This window comes from Cladophialophora immunda (assembly GCF_000835495.1).
Source record: "Cladophialophora immunda strain CBS 83496 unplaced genomic scaffold supercont1.1, whole genome shotgun sequence".
NCBI lineage: Eukaryota > Fungi > Ascomycota > Eurotiomycetes > Chaetothyriales > Herpotrichiellaceae > Cladophialophora > Cladophialophora immunda.
Genome location: NW_015622541.1, coordinates 4,080,789 through 4,098,403, shown reverse-complemented (window position 1 = coordinate 4,098,403; position 17,615 = coordinate 4,080,789). Strand labels below are relative to the sequence as shown.

General features: G+C 52.6%; 3 protein-coding genes across 3 annotated transcripts; 1 reads left to right on the top strand and 2 right to left on the bottom strand.

Annotated features, from left to right (window-relative positions):
- On the bottom strand, positions 1–2,770 carry PV07_01200 (uncharacterized protein). Its single transcript, XM_016387710.1, has 6 exons — positions 2,544–2,770; positions 2,414–2,464; positions 2,316–2,360; positions 2,168–2,245; positions 1,813–2,100; positions 1–1,762 (listed from the first exon to the last, which is right to left on the bottom strand). Exons 1-6 carry the CDS (start codon positions 2,545–2,547, stop codon positions 573–575), a joined length of 1,656 nt encoding a protein of 551 aa, XP_016254638.1. The 5' UTR covers positions 2,548–2,770; the 3' UTR covers positions 1–572.
- A 1,758-nt stretch (positions 2,771–4,528) lies between these two features.
- PV07_01199 (uncharacterized protein) lies at positions 4,529–14,611 on the top strand. Its single transcript, XM_016387709.1, has one exon. It carries the CDS (start codon positions 4,951–4,953, stop codon positions 14,101–14,103), a length of 9,153 nt encoding a protein of 3,050 aa, XP_016254637.1. The 5' UTR covers positions 4,529–4,950; the 3' UTR covers positions 14,104–14,611.
- Positions 14,612–14,969: 358 nt separating this feature from the next.
- On the bottom strand, positions 14,970–17,615 carry PV07_01198 (uncharacterized protein). Its single transcript, XM_016387708.1, has 3 exons — positions 16,960–17,615; positions 16,814–16,899; positions 14,970–16,749 (listed from the first exon to the last, which is right to left on the bottom strand). Exons 1-3 carry the CDS (start codon positions 17,296–17,298, stop codon positions 15,501–15,503), a joined length of 1,674 nt encoding a protein of 557 aa, XP_016254636.1. The 5' UTR covers positions 17,299–17,615; the 3' UTR covers positions 14,970–15,500.

Below are 17,615 nucleotides of genomic sequence, written 5' to 3'. Positions count from 1 at the left end.
AAATGGAATACTGTATGGTAGGCATTATCTCTAAGTTTAGTGGGCAACGAGGACCTGGAGCGGACCTCACTGGTGACGGATGACAGGCTGCCGGGTCGCATAGGGCGGGCATAGGACTCGAAATGAACACCCGTCTTGAAATCAATGCTAGTTCTATGATCCATCTAGAAGGCGATGTGGTCTGTTGTATTTGGCCAGCCTTGAGTGAACATGTAAGTGCGAGTCGAGAGCCTGTCTCTTCAAATATTTTTTCCCCGAAGCCTCGATCCCATGCCTGTCACAGACTTGCTCTGGCTACAATTCCGCACTTTCGTCCTACCCTAACTCCGCCATGCTGGACAAAGCAAGCAGACTCCCGAATCCTTGCATTTTTGAGAAAAAGCACGAACACTGGAGAATAGCCAAAATTGCTGAGATCTGCCTTCCCACACCGACTGTACTTCGAAAGACGCAGGTCGGCCAGAGATGGTGAGAGACGAGTAGATGTACAAAAGACCGTACAACAAACTTCTGGTGCAGCGTGTGCTGCGTTCAAACTTCGCACGGCCTGGAGTTGCCACTTTGATCCTGCATCAGGACGCGGCTCCTCTCGACGGGCCGTATCGTCGGTTATTACGTTGCTTTTGCGGTTTGGACACTGTGCTCCAACCGTCCTCCTCCAGTTCAGTAGCAGTGCTGGCTGCGGGAGGTTGGGCGGCCGGTCCATTCCTCCAAGAACCGTTGGTCTTTGCAGAAGTAGGGGTCTGCACGATCTCCTTGGGTTTGACCGCTTTGTCGTCCGTCGGCTGAGGCTGTTCTTCTCCCTCCGCATCATTTTCATCATCGGCAACCATATCGTTCATGCCCGAGTCGGCCCGACGCAGAATGTCAAACTTGGGCGTCGGTTGAGCGTTGTCCTCGCCGTTTTCTTTCGCCGGACTGGAGTCCTTTGCTTCCTTGGGCTCCTTGCTCTCTTTGCTGGGCACATCCTTAACGCGCTCCTTGTCCAACTCGGATTTCTCCTTTGCCAGTCTTTTTTCTTCAGCCTTTTCGGCTTTGACCTTTTCCTCTGCCTCCTTTTTCTGTCGAAGAGCGAGCTGGCGCTTTTCTTCAACTTCCTTCTCTTTGGACGCCGTGTCGACCGGACGAGCTGCTCCAAATGGGCTCGATTTGGAATCCGAAATCGCAGCTGGGGATGCCACGGGATCCGTTTCAGAAACGGTCCTCTTCTGTAAATTCAGTTTGGGCCTTGTTGCAGGGGCCGGCGGCGCCGCAGGAGAGGAGGGCTCGCTGGCTTCGGGAGTTGGCGCTTTGGCAGAATCAGGTTTCATTCGAGAGCGCCATTGATTATCAAGTTCCGGTGCTGTTGGCTGCCGCTCAGGAGGAGGGCGTTCGGCGTATTCGCGTCGTGGGGGTCGAGACCCGTCCTGTGATCTCGCTTCTCCCCAGGACGGCGAATTCTTGCGGAAGCTGTAGCCTTCTTTGCTTCCTTGTCTCCCGCCCTCCCGCAGAGTCGTGGGTCCGGGAGTGACTGGTGACAATGGGCCTTTTCTTTCCCAATTCGAGAAGTCCCTAACCTTTCCATCTCCTTCCGGCCCAAATCCGCGCCGGTGGCCACGTTCGTTCCCATGGCCTCTCTCACTTCCGGCGTCGGACATGTTATCAAAGCTGCGACCGCCATAGCCTCCTGGTCGGTCGGACACTCTGCGTTGATTTGGCAAATCTGGAAGAGGTCCTTTTCTTGACCAGTCGCTGAAATCGCGGGTCTCATGCCTTTCTTTTGCTAGCCAGACAGTCAGTTCACGTCGCAGGAAAGAAGCGTTGATAACTCACGTGGTTCGGCGACGCTAACACGAACCTGGCGACCAGCCAGGTTGCTCCCACTGAGAGCCAATGCAGCCTTAAGACCATCCAAAGTTGCAAATTCAACATAACCGAATCCCTTGGGCTTGCGATCTTGTTTGTCTTCCACAATGCGAACGTTTGTAACCTGGCAGTCTCTAAAGAAATCGTTTATATCTCCCTGTGTGGCGTCGAAGGATAGATTTGCTAGATGTGCAGTGAAGGGGGGTTGCGTAGGGAGGGGGAGTTGTTCTCTTGCAGGGTATGTGTCTCGTCGGTCTGTTTGTGGCGGCAGCCTTCAGTCAGCCCTCTGTTCTGTTCGGTGATCCGAAAGACGATGACTAACCTGGATAGCCATTGCCCATGCCAGTAGTCGTGCTAAATGCACGTCGTTCTGATCCATAGCTCGGCCTTGTGTCGGAGGCTGTTATTGCAACCGCCAAGTCAGCGTCCATTGCCCTTTGGTGGTTTCATCGTGTACGCAGAGTGCTTACTAGGAAGGGGCATATCCTCCATCTCATCTGCCCAGGAGCCATAATCTGTCAACCGTTAGCGACCAGGGTCGCCTGCATCCAGCGGCGGGTGAACGCACTCTCATCCTGCAAGAAGGTCCCGAGGGACATTTTTTGGTTCTTTTTGGGAGCTAGAACATGTTAGCAAGTGAGCCTCACGACACCACCGATTGCGCAGGCTGTGCGCTGAATGCCGCCAGGTGCTCGTACCCATGATTGCGAAATATCAGCCGACGCACGAAATATGTACGTCCCTTGGTGGATTCGAAAATGCGAGTCGGATGTCGCAGCCCAAGCACGTCGCTGAACGCACTTCGACCAGACAGAAGCCTGAAATTGATGTTGTTTGATAGTAGACGAGGTGCAGCGCCTTGTGGTTGGCGGCGCAGTCGATGTGCACGAAAGTCTTGAAAGATTTGCGGGCGGTAGGAGAGACTCTGCAGGCAAGTTTGTCCGGCCATTTCTTTCCTCGACCCGCCCAATGCCACTTTGGGTTTAGACGCACCAGGCCAAGTTGGGGGCTTGGCGCGATCCTGCATCTCCGACTTGAAAGGGCGCATCCATTCCCGCCCACCGTTCTAGTACCATTCCTTTCGTCTTCGTACAGAGTCCCGAGGCCTGGATCATGCGCCATGTCCGAGGAGCAGCCTAACGTCAGGAGAGATATCTTCTGGAAGCCGTTTGTGCCGGCCCTCTATGTTGGAGCTGCGACAGGTGCGAAATCACACATGTGACGAACAATCAGGGATCTGATCCATTGACTATGGCAAACAGGGGCTTGTGGTGCAGCATACGGCGGTATAGCTGGCACTCTCATTCAGACTTCGAATCCATTGGCCTATACTGCAATCTCTGCAACACAATGGTTCTGTGCTGGCACCGCCTTCTTCTGTCTGTGTCACTGCCCACATTTTGAATCCGCATCAGCTCATAGTTTGCCAGATTGCCGAAGTGTACTGCTGGCAGGCCCCTTATCTCGGGATAAGGATCTGCACAGAGTCGCCGCAAGTGGCATTGCAGGTTCATGTTCAGGAGCCGTGATTGCAACCTTTTGTGAGTAGCGGATGCAAAGCAGAATGGCCATGTTTTGACGATAGTCAGTGCCTCGAGGAAGCCTGGTGACGGGTAGCATCATGTTTGGGGTGGTCGCTGCTCTGTCCCAAGCAGGATTGAATACCACGCAAGGCTCCCCGTCTATTGCTCAACTCTCTTCACGTTTGAGAAACGGCTTCGCTTCGTTTTCTCCTATGAAATCTCTGTCGGACAAAGAGTACGAGGATTTGCTTTTAGACAAGCTCCTCAGAGTTGACGCGGAAATTGCTGTGTTGGACGACAAGATAGCAAGCCTGCGAGCGGCAAAGGACAAACACATTCACGTTCAATATCAGGAGCCGAAAACCCGTCCGGGCTGAGACTATTCAACGCCACCTAGTATTATTCGCTATCGCGTGGATCAGGATACGACACAGCATGTGACCACAAAGAACGTGTCGGCATCTATGAAGCAGAAAGCTGCAGGGAACACTCATCTCAGGGATCGACCCTGATAACAGATTCGAAGATGGGGAATCTGCCGACTGGTCGTTTCCTCGACAGAACACTACCCACCACGTGGGCAAACAACAGCACGCAAGCTCTGCAAAAGTACCTATACCATGGAAAGAGCTTGCGGGATTTATAGCCTCTACCGAGGCATGCGCTCCGTCCTGCCAGGGCCCACGCCAAAGATGGCGACGACATGGGAACAGGCAAATGAGCGGTTGGCGAACAATGGGAGATTTAGGGAAGAGGTGGTAACAGAAAGCCGGGTGAACTAGCTCGAGGATCAGCTCGACAGGTGGGATTGGGATGGGCAGATGCTGCGATCGAGGACTGGCTTGCAGCGGCAGTCAGTTGTTGCACTATGATATGTACACAAATTTTAGCATAGACCAAGAGGGGATGCTTCAATAAGCGTTGGAGCTTGATCATCTAGACTCATCTTCTCATCTTTTACACAGGCTGAGTCACCAATGGATAGCTGCTTTGGGCTGCTGGCTGCATATTATGTGCCGCAGAGATTCTTCCCGGAGCGGCGTGCCCACTCCACCTCCGAATCCTCCACCAGTTCGCCCTCGAACGGGATGCCAATCGTATTTCCTGGCCCGCACCCTTCGCGACATTCCACGCTTCCCTGCTCCACCATGAGCTTTGATTGATATTGACCGGGCGCGCCGGCAACTTTCTCTCTCGCTGTCGCATGACTCCCGTCTATTGAATTGAAGTGCGATAAAGTCATATATCAACCCCCGCGTCGGAAGCAATTGCGATTGTGCTTCGCTACTGTCTCACTCGCAAGCCCGGACAATCCCTCCGCAGCCCGCACCGGGAGACTGCGTCTTGGATTTCGAAACCCTCGCACCGCCGCTTGTGTCGATACCCTCTTGCTTCGGTCCGGAGTGGAATTCAAAGAGTGATGGGAAACGCTCTGTCAACTATGTGGCTCCAGAGGGACTACAGCCTCGACAATAGCGATCTTACCGGTGAACTGAGATGACAAGAGTGACCGCACGCCTGACCTCTGTTGCCTCTTTCCGGTCGGTGTTGGAGCACTGGCAGAGAGTGCTGAAATACCAGGATGCCTCTCGTCAATGTCACTTCGGTCGCGGCCGTCCTCCTACTCCTCTACTTGTCCTCCTTTATCCTACTTGCGATTCTGCGGATTGCAACCGGCATATCAATTCAGCGCATTGGCTACTTTAGCCTGAGGCACATCTCATACGCTCCAAGAGAAGGACTGAGAATAGATTTGCGAGGTGTTGGATTGAGTTTGCGCAGACCTACCTTCGCCCAGCCGACATGGATCAGCATTGTGTTTGAAGACTTGAAGGTCACCATCGACCCGACCGCGTTGGAAAACACATCGGCAAAGACAGACGCACAGGATATCGCCAAAAGAAAGCTGGGCGAAGGCTCAGATGGACACCGGCGTTCTGGCGGGAAAAGCCAGCTGTGGAAGAGGTTGACCAACATCAAAGAGCAGATCAAACGTCTGCACCGCAAAATCCACCTCCTGCGGATGTTTGATGTCAGTGCCTACAACACATCTGCGGAGATTGTTGGCGTGGGCTATGTTCAGATTTCGACCTTCACCGCGGCTGTGTACACCAGACGAAAGCTCCTCGACCGTGGACGACTATTCCGACACAAGAAGGACCCTCTGGGAGACCAGAAGCCTGCAGAATGGGTTTTTACAGTCAAAAGTATCCAAATGGGCGTCGGCGGCCGTGATCCGATCGAGATACTCGATGCGCTGACAATTAACGTGCATGGGCTTCTTTACAAGGATCGGGAAGGCCTTCGGGACACCTCAATCGCGATAAAGGGTGGCAGAGTCTACGTGCCGGTCGATGAGCTGGTTCACTTCTCACGGAAAGGCAGAAAGGCGCCAAGGACCTATGAAGAGTATGACGCACTGAGTCCGATCGATGAGATTTCGTTTGAGGATGTCGCAGAGGAATTGGACAGTCCAGGAAGTCGTGAGGCGGCTATCGTGCAGACTGTGGCAGACTCAAAAGAGTTCCTGCGTTCTGTCCTTCAGAGCGTCCAGGAAATCCAGGTCGGCATGAGCTTTGTGCGCATATCGAAAGAAATTGTGTCACTCCGGCAAGCCAATCTTCCCTTGGTCGCCAACGTCGTCATCCACGAAATTGGCATTGACCTGCATAGGCTCGAGCAAAACTCGCCTGCCCATCGGATGTACTTCCAGCGGGAAGATACCGCTCACCAAGCATTACTCGCTGCTCTATCGATTTCTGTCAGCCTTGACGAGGACGATTCTCGCCCGAATAGGATCATGTACGTACCCATGGCCACGACAACCATCAGGACAACTCTACCGTCTAAGACAATGAGCTTCTCACAAGACCGAGACGTCGCTGAAAGGAATACAAATATCTTATTCGCCAATCTTGTTGTCACATCACCATCGCTCGACTTGGCACCACAGCACCTCATGAAGCTGTTGGCTCTTACCCAGGGGGCCCCTGGATCTAAAGCTCAAGCCCCTTCGCGTAATCACCACCGCCTCATCTCAAGATTGCTTCCCAAAGCTAGCATCAAGTTCTCAATCCATGAGCCTGTGCTCAGATTTGTGTTACCAGTCGCAAATCCAGCTCACGCCGGCCCAGGCGAGTATGACATGATCATCTCCTCCGTTTCCTCCATTTCTCTGGACGTCGAATCCTCCCACTCAGCAGGAGGAGAGTTGCTGTATTCCCTTGGGTCGAGCTTCCGTGTCCTATCGCACCAATTATATTATCAAGCTTCTACAGGCACGACACACAACCTAATCATAACGGAAGCTTTGGAACTCAAAGTTCAGCTCACAGCGTCGACGAATGTTTCCGTCATCCTCCAAGGAAATTTGCGAACGTTTTCCATTCTCATGGTTCGAGAAGAGGTCAGCAAGGCGATCTATAATATAGTTAGGCACTTTAAACACCATGCCTCTGAAGACAAAGCGGCTGCCCCAAAGTCGCCTTCTACTGCCTTCTTGCGGAAACTCCCTACTTGGCTTATTGAGGCAAGTTTCGAAGGTTCTGGCTGCAGCCTCGAGGTTGCGGGTGTCGACTCTAGCGTCTCTGGCCAAACACGAGGTGTCGCCTTTGAGCTTGAATCCTGGTCAGCCCACTACACATCAGCAAAATCAGAGTCAGGACGAAAGACGAAAGGACGGAAAGTCAGCACCTCCGTCCGCTATGACGAAACGTTTTCGGCAGGCAAGGGCGTCTCGTCACCCACCTCACACCAGAAGCATCACCCGAGTGATCCCACGGATGGAAGACGACTCGCATGCCATGTCAAGGGCTTTGACGGCTTCATCATCGAATCTCTTGATAGATGGGAACCGACGCCGTTCATGTCTATCCCAAGATTTGAAACTGCTTTCAGCACGTCAAGGGATCAGCAAGGACCGCTTTTCCACATCCACTCCTCCATTCGTGCGTTCTATTTGGACTTCTCGCTTTACAGATTCTACTCGATAGGTGTTGCAGGCTTCGTTGTGAAAGAAGCGTTCCTGGGGCCGGTTCCGCTCAAACAAGATCCAGAACATCACCTGAAAATAGCGGATCACCACACGGTCCACGGGCATCTGCCAGCACCTCTGGACGCAGAACTCTTTGCAATTGATGTGAAGGCTCATTACGTGCAAGTCAAAGCTGACATGCCACATGATCCCCCCATGTTGCTCCAGATTTACCAAGTCTCGGGGGGCCGACACAGGTGGTCCGCTCCCTTCCTGAAAGCCGAACTTGCTCGTTTGCATGCGGAAGCGCCGCACCTCAAACGGATTTGGGCACGTGTTGTGAGCATCAGCAATTTCAGGGTGGATCTGCGCCACAACAAGAAGAAGACGCAGCATGGCACGATCGAAGAGAGTACCATCGATGTCTCGACCGACTTCATTCGCTTGGCAGTGCCGCACGGCCTGCAAATGTACAGGGTTTTTGACAACTTCATCAACACTTCAAAGGCCATGAAGCAGCTGCAACACCGGTTCCAGACACGGTCTAATGAGTATGTGCTGGCGAAGCACCCCGTTTCTCCTGTCAAGGTTCCTCGAATCTCGGTTCGGTCCAAAGCCCTGTGCTTCGAGCTCGAAGACGACCCGTTCGAATGGAAACTTGGTGTGATCTATCACGTTGGTCGCATTGAGCAGAAGCAACGCCTTGCCCGTGAAGATGCCTTCCGCTTGAAGGTCAAGCGAATGAACGATGAAAGGCGGCCTCGGTCATCGTCCAGATTGCGAACCCACTCGGCACACTCAAGCCGCCGTGGCTCTCCTAATGGCGCCGATAACGATCATCGTCATCGACGCTCCCGGAGTGTTGATGCCACTCCAAGGAAACGATCTACTTCCCGAGGAAGGCGTGGTAGAGAATCGCATCGGATTCGATACGATCGTGAGGGCGTTTGTTCACTGACGACGCATGCCAAAATAGAAGCGAATGAGGCGTGGGACAAGCTTCAGGAGCACAATTCCCGGAGCTGGAAAAGACGGATCGACTGGATGCTTCGTCTGCAAAACAACACCGTGAAAAGCGTCCGACAGCTGTTCATGGGTGCAGATGAACCTCCCCACGACGACCACGAGACCGAGACGATTCTTGGCATTCCTAACCGCCCTGGCCTGATGACCTTGATCATCAGTGACTTACATCTTATCATTGACAAGCCCTCTTTTCCGGAAGCCGACCTACCCAAATTCCTCCATGAGATTGGCAAGGGCATGCCGTATGACATGAAGTATGGACTGCTTATTCCTACGAGCCTCAGTCTTGACATGGGCGAGGCTCGCGTTTTCCTTCGAGATTATCCCCTCAACCTTCTCCATATCCCCGCCATACGCCCTGGACAGCCTGCTCGCTTACCAAGCTGGTCTCTCAGAACAGATTTTGTGATTGCAGAAGAGTTCCGAGATGAGAAATCTATCAAGCACGTCAAAGTCGAGATCGTCCCGAAGGGGCAGCATGGAACACATGGAGAAGAAATCCCTGCCTTTGCCATTGACGTTAGAAGGACGGTAGCACCTGTGAAGACGTACTCCAAGCCTGTCATCGATATCAACACCAGCCTGCCAACCACCATTTCTTGGGGCACATCATACCAACCCGTGATACAAGACATGATGATGATTATCGAGAGCTTCACAAAGCCTGAAATAGACCCTTCCGAAAGGGTCGGCTTCTGGGACAAGATTCGGCTGAGCTTTCATTCGCGGCTTGTTGTGAACTGGAAGGGGGACGGGGATGTTCAGCTCCGACTCAAGGGCACGAGGGACCCGTATATTGTTACTGGATACGGTGCAGGCTTTGCAATGTGCTGGCGGAATGATGTACAATGGTTGATACACCAAGTCGATGACCCGCGCGAGTTCATGACAGTCAAAAGTGGTGAATTCATCTTGGCCATCCCCGACTACAGCCACGAAGCCCGCAACACACCGGAGCAGAGAGCAAGCAATGACTCAGACAGCGTATCTAGCAGCAGCTCTGCGAGAAATAGCGCCATCTTCAAAAAAGTCATCATGAAGTTGTCGGGAAATGTTCAATGGACTTCCGGTCTCGTCTTTGAACGGGACTTGCCGGACGGGAGCCGCACCTCAGAATCCAGACATCACTATGATGTGGTATTGCGGAATCCCCTCTTCCTCCAGGATATTGATTTGAACTCCTACGATGCATTCCATGGCTTCCGCAGTCATCATGTGCACCTCTCCCTGGCCGTTGCCGCACCATACGACAAAAACTGGGTCGGTGCGGACTCGGCGCCTTCGGAAAGCTACAACAGCGTCCATCTGAGTCCGAAGTTCTTCTCCCATTTCTTCAGCTGGTGGTCGACGTTCTCCGGCGTGATGTCTCTGCCAGTCCGACAAGGCTCGCTGTGGGGTGGCCAAGGAAAGACCAGCAAGAAATTTGGGCGACACCTCTCAACGATCAAGTACAACCTTTTGTTATCGCCACTCTTCATCTCGCACGTTTACAAGCACAAGGATGCTGAAGATTATCAAGCCGACGTCGTCTCTGCAACGGGCTTAAAAATCAAGATTGATAGCTTCATGCTGGACCTGCATCAACGCCGGGAGTATTTTAATACTATGGCGAAGGTACGGGCAAAGCAGATGAGGACCAGCGGCATGAAGATCTATAAAACCGAACTTGACTTTGTGCGGGCTGACTTGAGAGCAGTGGCCGCACTCATTGCAGGGACAACGGCAGAGGATATTCAAAATGCAAGTGATGAAATGCTTTCCTCCTTGCAGGAAGTGCCTGCGAACATTGATCTGTCCCAATTCACAATCCCTGATCAAGACCTGTCGTGGATTGACATGGATGACTTTGTGGAACTGGATTGGGTGTTGCCCGCAGAGTCAAATCCAGAAACCAAGATCCTCCCACTAGCTTTCACTCCGCGTTTCACCTACTTTCGACAGACCGATCATGGAGGTGCCATACAGGGAGACGAGTCCCGCACGAGTCCGTTCGGAGACGAAGACACCCACTTCTGCGTAATGGGGCGTGACAATGACCCAAGAAAGGTACAGATGAACCTAATCGAGACTAGGCTGCATGATCTGGAAGACAGACTTCAGACCCATGTGCGCATTATGAACGAGCACGAAGTTCTACTCGTTAGGGAAGGGGACCATGACCAAGCAGTCCGCGACAGACATGAGCTCCTCGTTGCACAACAGAAAGAATTAGAGAGCAAACGACGGTTCCTACAACATGGACTCCGACGTCTGATTGGCCATGCAAACCCAGGCGAGGCTCAACAAGTCGACAACCCTCTGCAGTCTAACGGAGACGTCACGAAGTCTACGCCCGATTTGGAAGGGCAGTCACCCGGAACTCCTCAGATGGACATGGACGGGTTGTATTCGGCACCTCACGACGAGTTCGCAAGTGATTTCAACAACCGTTTCATCATCCATAATGTCCAGCTCAAATGGAACAATTCCCTGAGAAACACCATCCTGCGCTATAGCCATCAAGTCAGCCAACGCCGAGGTTTTGTGTACTACATGTCCCGCCGCGCCGTCAAATTTATACTGGACATTGTTGACGAGCAAGCGAAAGCAAAGGAAGAGCGCCGCAGACAAGAGAGGAAGAACCAACCCCCAGTTCCGCCCACACCGAGTGTCATCTCCCCGAGTGAGGAGAAAGATGAAGATTCCGTGGTAGAGGACCGAATCAAGCAGCTTCTGAGTGATGCGAAACGCTTTGTTCAAGTCCCTGAAGGAGATGTGGATGAAGTGTCTCAGCCTTCTGGGGCAGACAATGACGATATCGAGCGGAGACCATCGACTGCTGATATTGGTGACAAGATTGCGGAGAACTTTCAGGCAATGAACAGCTATCACCTGCGCCTGATCGCTCCCCAGATCCAGCTTCAAAGTGAGAAAAACATCAAGGCTATTGTGCTCATATCTGCAAAAGGAATGCAACTGAAAGTTGTATCTATCATGGATAAGGCTCGCATGTCGGACGACGTCAGCGGGCTTGTCCAGCGTCGCTTCGCACTTGACATGGATGGTGCACAATTCTTCGTGGCCACGCAAAAGACCTTAGCCAGATATCTCCATCTCTACTCGGGCAACAGGTACGGCAACACTCCTGGATCGTCATGGCCACCCTGGGTTTCACTCGAAGCGATGTTCGACTTCCATCTAGAACCTTTCGGTTTCCAAAGAGTGATTCAGAAGACTTCTGCGAGCCTCCGGTACGAGAAATACAACCCGCTTCGACTTAAATACAACGAGGAGGTTGAGAGTAACGAAAACGGTGAGCCCAATGATGCAGCGCGCAGAGAACATCGGATTGATCAGTTGTGGGTCGACTTCCCCCGGATTCGTGTACGGTGCGATTCCACTCAGTACTACGCCATGTACATAATAGTCCTGGACCTGTTACTATACAGTGAACCTTTGGAGAAGACAAGAAGCGAACGGCTGGAGAAGATCATGCTCGCATCCGACTTCAGTGATTTGCGAGGGGCCCCCGAAATGGCCGAAAGCCTCCAAGAACGCATCCGACAGCTTGAGGACATCAAACTTCATTTTCAGATCCATGCCAAGTATCTAGACAAACAGGGCTGGCAAGATCGGATCAATCTTGAGAAGGACCTTGCCAGCTGTGAAGACGAGTTGTTCTTCATTATGAAAGCCATCAACACGTCTCAACAAAAGAGCGAAGACCGGAAAGCTTCTCAATCAAGCGGCCTTTTACGATGGTATCTCAGCGCCTCTGAGATTGTGTGGCACCTTATGCGTGACAAGGACGAACCTCTTCTCGAGTTTCAACTGGGCAATGCTGCATATGAGCGAGTTGACAATACTGACGGCTCCAATCACAACGCCTTGGAAGTGGAACACATCAGAGGCTGGAATCTCCTGTCCAACGCCCTGTATCCGGAAATCATCGGACCCTATTACGAAATATCGGACAAAGACAGACGACCTAGCATCATGGAGTCCCAGAAAATGCTCCAGGTACACTGGTACATGCTCGAAGCCATCGCCGGAATCCCCGTACTGGAGCGCTTCCAGGTCACCGTGTTCCCATTAAAAGTGCAGCTCGAACGTGAACTTGGCAAAAAGCTCTTTGAATATATTTTCCCTGGCGTGGGATCGAATGCCTTTGAGAACGGCAATTTCTCTCCGCTCATGGTTAAGAACATGGAGCCCACGGATGACGGAGACGATCAAGAATTTGTGGAAGCGCACAGTGCATTAATGTCGGAGCAAGATCTTCAGAGCCCGAGTCCAGATAAGACTCGCAATACTTCACCAGGTGCTGTGGCAAGAAGGTTGAAGCCCACCTACGGCCTTGATTATGAGGAGAAGCACAAAAATTCAGCCTCCTCTTCCCATGGCAAAAATAGAGGTCTCGGCATCTCGGGGGATCACCACAAGTTCTTTAAGCACTTCAACAAGTCCGAGGCTCGCTCAGTTCTGAAGGAACCCACACGCAAAGGATCCTCGACCAGTTTGAGATCAGCAAAGAAACATGATGCGTCATCTACAAGTCTTGTCGCCCTTGGTTCCAGTGACGGAGCAACGGAGAGAAAGCGCTTCCCCCTTCACCGGACGGGCAGCAAAGAACGCGGCGTCACGGGCAAGAAGGACAAAAAGGACAAGACCAGCGCGGCCAATGACGACCTCTCCCAAATGATGTCTCGTGCATCTAATTACATGACACTCGCTCATGTCAAACTCAACAGCTTTGTCGTCTGCCTCTCGTATAAGGGCAAATCCGATCGTAACTTTGAGGATCTCCACGACTTTGTGTTCCGCATGCCGACGCTCGAGTATCGAAACAAGACGTGGTCAAACTTGGACCTTGCGCTCAGATTGAAGAAGGATGTGATCCGAGCGTTGATTAGCCACACCGGGGCAATTATTGGCAACAAATTCTCGCATCACAGACCTAGTAAAAAGCAGGTCGAACGACTCAAGGAGATTGCACATTCAAGCACCATTCCGAACTCGGATATTAACCTTCAACTCTCGGGGACGTCAGAGACGACCAGTCTGTATAGTTTTTCGCAGGACGGGAGGGATGACGACTTCGAGTCCTCGGGTATATCATTCCAGTCGCCGCCTGGGACGAATGGACACCACAAGGGGGCCAATTTTCATGGGCCCAGCCCACTGCTCCGGAGCGGCTCGTGGTCGTCGAGTATCAACTTACCAACTATGGGTGCCAGTGCCAGTGGGACTCTCACCGCGACTACGCCTCGTTCAGTGCCCGGCACTGCTGGCGGAGCGGTGGCTGGAGGAAGTGGAATCATCAGTAGCACATCCTCATTTTTCTCACGACCGAGATCTGCACATCCAAGTTCCGCCACAAACTCTAGTCCGAACCTCAACAGCCCAAACAATACACCCTCTTCACCACAAGGTCCAAGCAGAAGCCTACTAAAGGACACAATTGGGAGACATTTCTCAGGGGACACCGTCAAGGGCAGAGTGCATTTTGGTGGACTTTCGTTGATCAAGAGTGAGAGTCACTCGCACAGGGAGAGAAGCGACAGTCACGGCAGCCACACCCCCAGCGCAAAGGAGAGGGAAAGGGATGCCGGTGGACACGAGGAAGGGTCCCCAGGCAGTGTCATTGGCGGTGCTAGTGGAGGTGCTGGCGGGATGGCTACAGACAGTGACGCCGAGACCAACAAACGGAAGAGTGTGTTGATGCTGGGCAAAAAGGTGTTGAACCGGTTGAGCTAGGATTTCGACTGATGATCTGCCAGTTCAGGCTACCAAGCTGCACGGAAAAGATGGATTCATGGTAAAGATCAAGGGAGTCGAGAGCAGGACCAAGAGAAAAGTTTCATATTTGCGCCAGGAATTGGACATATGGGAGGCGCGCCCCCTTTGGGAATGTTAACGGGATCCAGCGACATGATTTTGAAGAGAGATTCCCGGCTTTGGCGTTCAACACATCTTTCTTTCTTTTTTGTCACGAACAATGGGATCATGGGTGCGACGGCAGTTTCGAACGAGGAAGGAAAATGCAGGCCTGGCCTCCACTGCTTCATACTCTATATATATATATATATAGGTCGTTAACCAGCGAGGTGAGCACCAGCCCGACCATTCAGGTTTCTGCATATCATATGTATTGTATGTGTGGTTGGTGTGCGTACATGGGTGCGTATGTATGCTCGTTGATGCAGGGAAAGACATATCACCTGTATCTACTACATAGTACCTAGTATTTACTGAGTCGTGCCTCACCTCTGTTTTCTTTTCTCGCCTCCGAGCGTTTCTCTCTTCCGTGTCTGGGAATTTTGTGCTCGGGATTCAAATGGGTGGGATGAGGATAGATCTACGTACATGCTGCATTGCGATATGCCCTGAAGCATCAGCTGTCAATGCCATGCGGATCAGGACAAGAGTGAGAAATAGGTAGGTGAGGAATGGAATGCTCGCTCGAATTCATTGCACCATCTTACAGCGTGTCACTCTGGAAACTACACCGGTGAGCATTCATTCTCATTCAAGTCGTCGGTGTGTCGAATTGTCGACTGCGTCTATTTATCCCGTGCCCTCCCCATCGTGTTGGATCTGGGCAGATAAAGGAGAAGGAAGAGGAAAGAAATAGGAAGTCATCACCCAGTGGCTGTAGGTTCAGTGGTTTATTCATTTGCCCTGCTCCATCCTCTCCTAGCTGCGGTACACAATAAATAGCCTCGAGATTGGAGGACTTGGAGGTCGATTGCTGCAACTGCCTAACGAGACATGCACAGGCTACTCGTTGAGTGCTCTGGGGCAAATGCTAGGTGGTCGTCACGTCAAGAGAGCTGGAGCTTGTGCGTATGTACCATAGGTACCTAGTCGATGACAGTTAGAGCAACGACCCGTAGTGTAAGCTGCTTGGCTGGATCTGGACTGATTTCTGAACCAGAGCGGTGTGCTCGCGGCATCACTGGGACGATCCCCGATGGTGGTAGTGGTGGGATCTGAAGTGGTATATGGGAGGTGCCATTCGCGTTGAGACGGGCCATTCTTCCTCGCCGAGTGTATACCGCTCGTGCTGGATGTGGGTGGGAGGTCCCGTCGGCTTTCATAGGCTAAGGTCCTGTGGTGTTCCGATTTCGTGTCAAGGACACGCTGTGTTGCCATCATTTCGACGGCACCGTTTCGTCCGCTGCAACTGCCACATTGTTCCCAGCTCCCACATTACCACCCTCGTCACCACCGCCGTCGTCTTCCCCATCACTGTCATCCCCAGCGACATAAGCCAACGAACCCTTGAGCGGCCTGGGCTCCTTCCATCCGACCATCATCTCGTTGACCAGAAACTCGTCAAACGTAGGGTACACATTAAGTACCTGGTCGAAGAACATGATTCCGCAGCCCAGTGTCCGGATGGTGGCTTCGACCTTGGTGCCTACGCGTAGACACGTCTGGAGGATCGATTCGATGAAGAAGACATACTCGGTCTCGGCATCCCGACTGGATGATGTGGACGACGCGGCTTGCTCAGACGGCGTGAGATCCTCGGGTGCGGCGTCAGGATTCTTCCAGGGTTTGGCGTAGACACGACCGACAGGTCGGAAGTGCTCAGAGTGCGTCGTGTAAATCTTTTTACATTCCCTGGTGGGGGGCTCGATGCGGATGACTTCGAAGCCGGCGCGTTCCTGCGTACTCACCACGTCTAACATCACCGGTGTGTGGTCCTGCACACCTGTAAGAAATGCGGTATAGACCTCCTCCGAAGCGGCACCAGCTACTCCGAACCTGACAATCTGCTGGGCCTCTTCGGGCTTCAATCCTACGAAGACAGGCCCTTCAGTATCGGGATTTCCCCACCATGTTTCTCCGTCGTAGTCGCGTGAGTAGCTGCCACCGAAGAGTGTCGAGCATGCCACGTTGAACTCACCCGGTAGGCGGCGTGTCGCTTCGGCCATGTCCCAGAGTTCAGGTCCAGCTTGGCGGCACAGCGCACGCGCAGCTAGTATGTCCTCCTTGTATTCGGGGCAGACATCATGCTGTAGTAGGTAGTCCAGAAATCTCTCCAGGGTGGTGCAAACCATGTTGACTTCGTCCTCCGTGTCAAGGCCGAAGCAGTCCTTCGCGCGGCGGCTCAGGAAGCCTTTGGCGCAGGCGAGAAAGTCGACCTCATACACACTGGTCTCGGTACCCAGGTCCCGCTTGTCCTCGCTGATCCAGAACTGTGTCTGTATAAGTGCGATCTGCGTCTTGTCCATGCCTTCGGTGTCTTGGCCCCCTTGGCAGACATTGGCGCTCCTTGCTAAGCCGCCATAGATGAGATACTTGTGCAGGACATCGCCGCGCTGTGAAGTGAGTTTGCGAGTTCTCTCGAAGCGTGCTATGGCTGTGGCGATTCGGTCCACGAAGAGAAGACCGCTGCCGCAATGGATGGTTAGCACACCTGGGAGTCTCTTCTCCGGAAGAGGTGAGAGTAACTCACGGATGGTAGATTTCTTGCTCCTCGGCATATTGTTCTGGCGTCAGCGGCGGGTCCGCAAAGTACTCTTCGAAACCTGTGGGTTTGTTCTTGGACAGTTGTCAGCACAACGGTCCTCCTGCCGCTTGGTATCAGGTTGAAAGCCTTACAATCCCACGTTTACTCTGTGGCCTGACTTTCTTCCTCTTTTTCTTCTTCTCCACCTCGGCGGGGGGATACTTGGACACCTCGCCGTAGTCGCCCTGTGGTTGATCTCCTTGATCATTCCCAATCCCGTCCTCGGCGCCGGTCCCAGGTTGCTGAGCGACGTTGGGTGAATCATGAGAGTCGTTGGACGCGGTGGTGTTGGCTCGAGGCCTCAGCGGAAGTCCTGCCGCCTCAGAAGCGTTCATAGCAGCGGTAGAATTGAGACCGGCTTCGTCGACAGTTAGCTCAGGGCTTTGGGCTGATATGCCAGTGTTTGCGGCTGATTCTTGACTCTGGGCCATATCTCTCAATGGAATCTTGGACGCCGAGGATAGGACGAAAAGTTGAGGAAGACAGGCTCAATGACGAGAGTAGTATGAGCCACAGATAAATGAGATTCTGGAGAAAGGCTTTGACAATTCACTTAGATGTTGAATGGAGAGAGATAGAAATGATAAATTGGGGGATGATTGATTCTCTCGTGCGAAGTGAGTGTCGAATTAGCAAACAATCAGATCTGCAGAAGGCCGCAGTGCAGCGATGGTGTTGTCGAGGTGTTACATGATTCACCCATCGATCTCACGCCCTCACGAAGCCCATCTTGACCTCCGAATTCGAC

Coding starts and splice junctions, on each gene's coding strand:
- PV07_01200 (XM_016387710.1), bottom strand. Junction 2,246..2,315: donor GGAGGATATGCCCCTTCCTA/GTAAGCACTCTG, acceptor TTGCAATAACAG/CCTCCGACACAAGGCCGAGC. Junction 1,763..1,812: donor TGTTAGCGTCGCCGAACCAC/GTGAGTTATCAA, acceptor CTGTCTGGCTAG/CAAAAGAAAGGCATGAGACC.
- PV07_01199 (XM_016387709.1), top strand. CDS start 4,951: ATGCCTCTCGTCAATGTCACTTCGGTCGCGGCCGTCCTCCTACTCCTC.
- PV07_01198 (XM_016387708.1), bottom strand. CDS start 17,298: ATGGCCCAGAGTCAAGAATCAGCCGCAAACACTGGCATATCAGCCCAA. Junction 16,900..16,959: donor CACAGAGTAAACGTGGGATT/GTAAGGCTTTCA, acceptor CAACTGTCCAAG/AACAAACCCACAGGTTTCGA. Junction 16,750..16,813: donor GAGCAAGAAATCTACCATCC/GTGAGTTACTCT, acceptor CCATTGCGGCAG/CGGTCTTCTCTTCGTGGACC.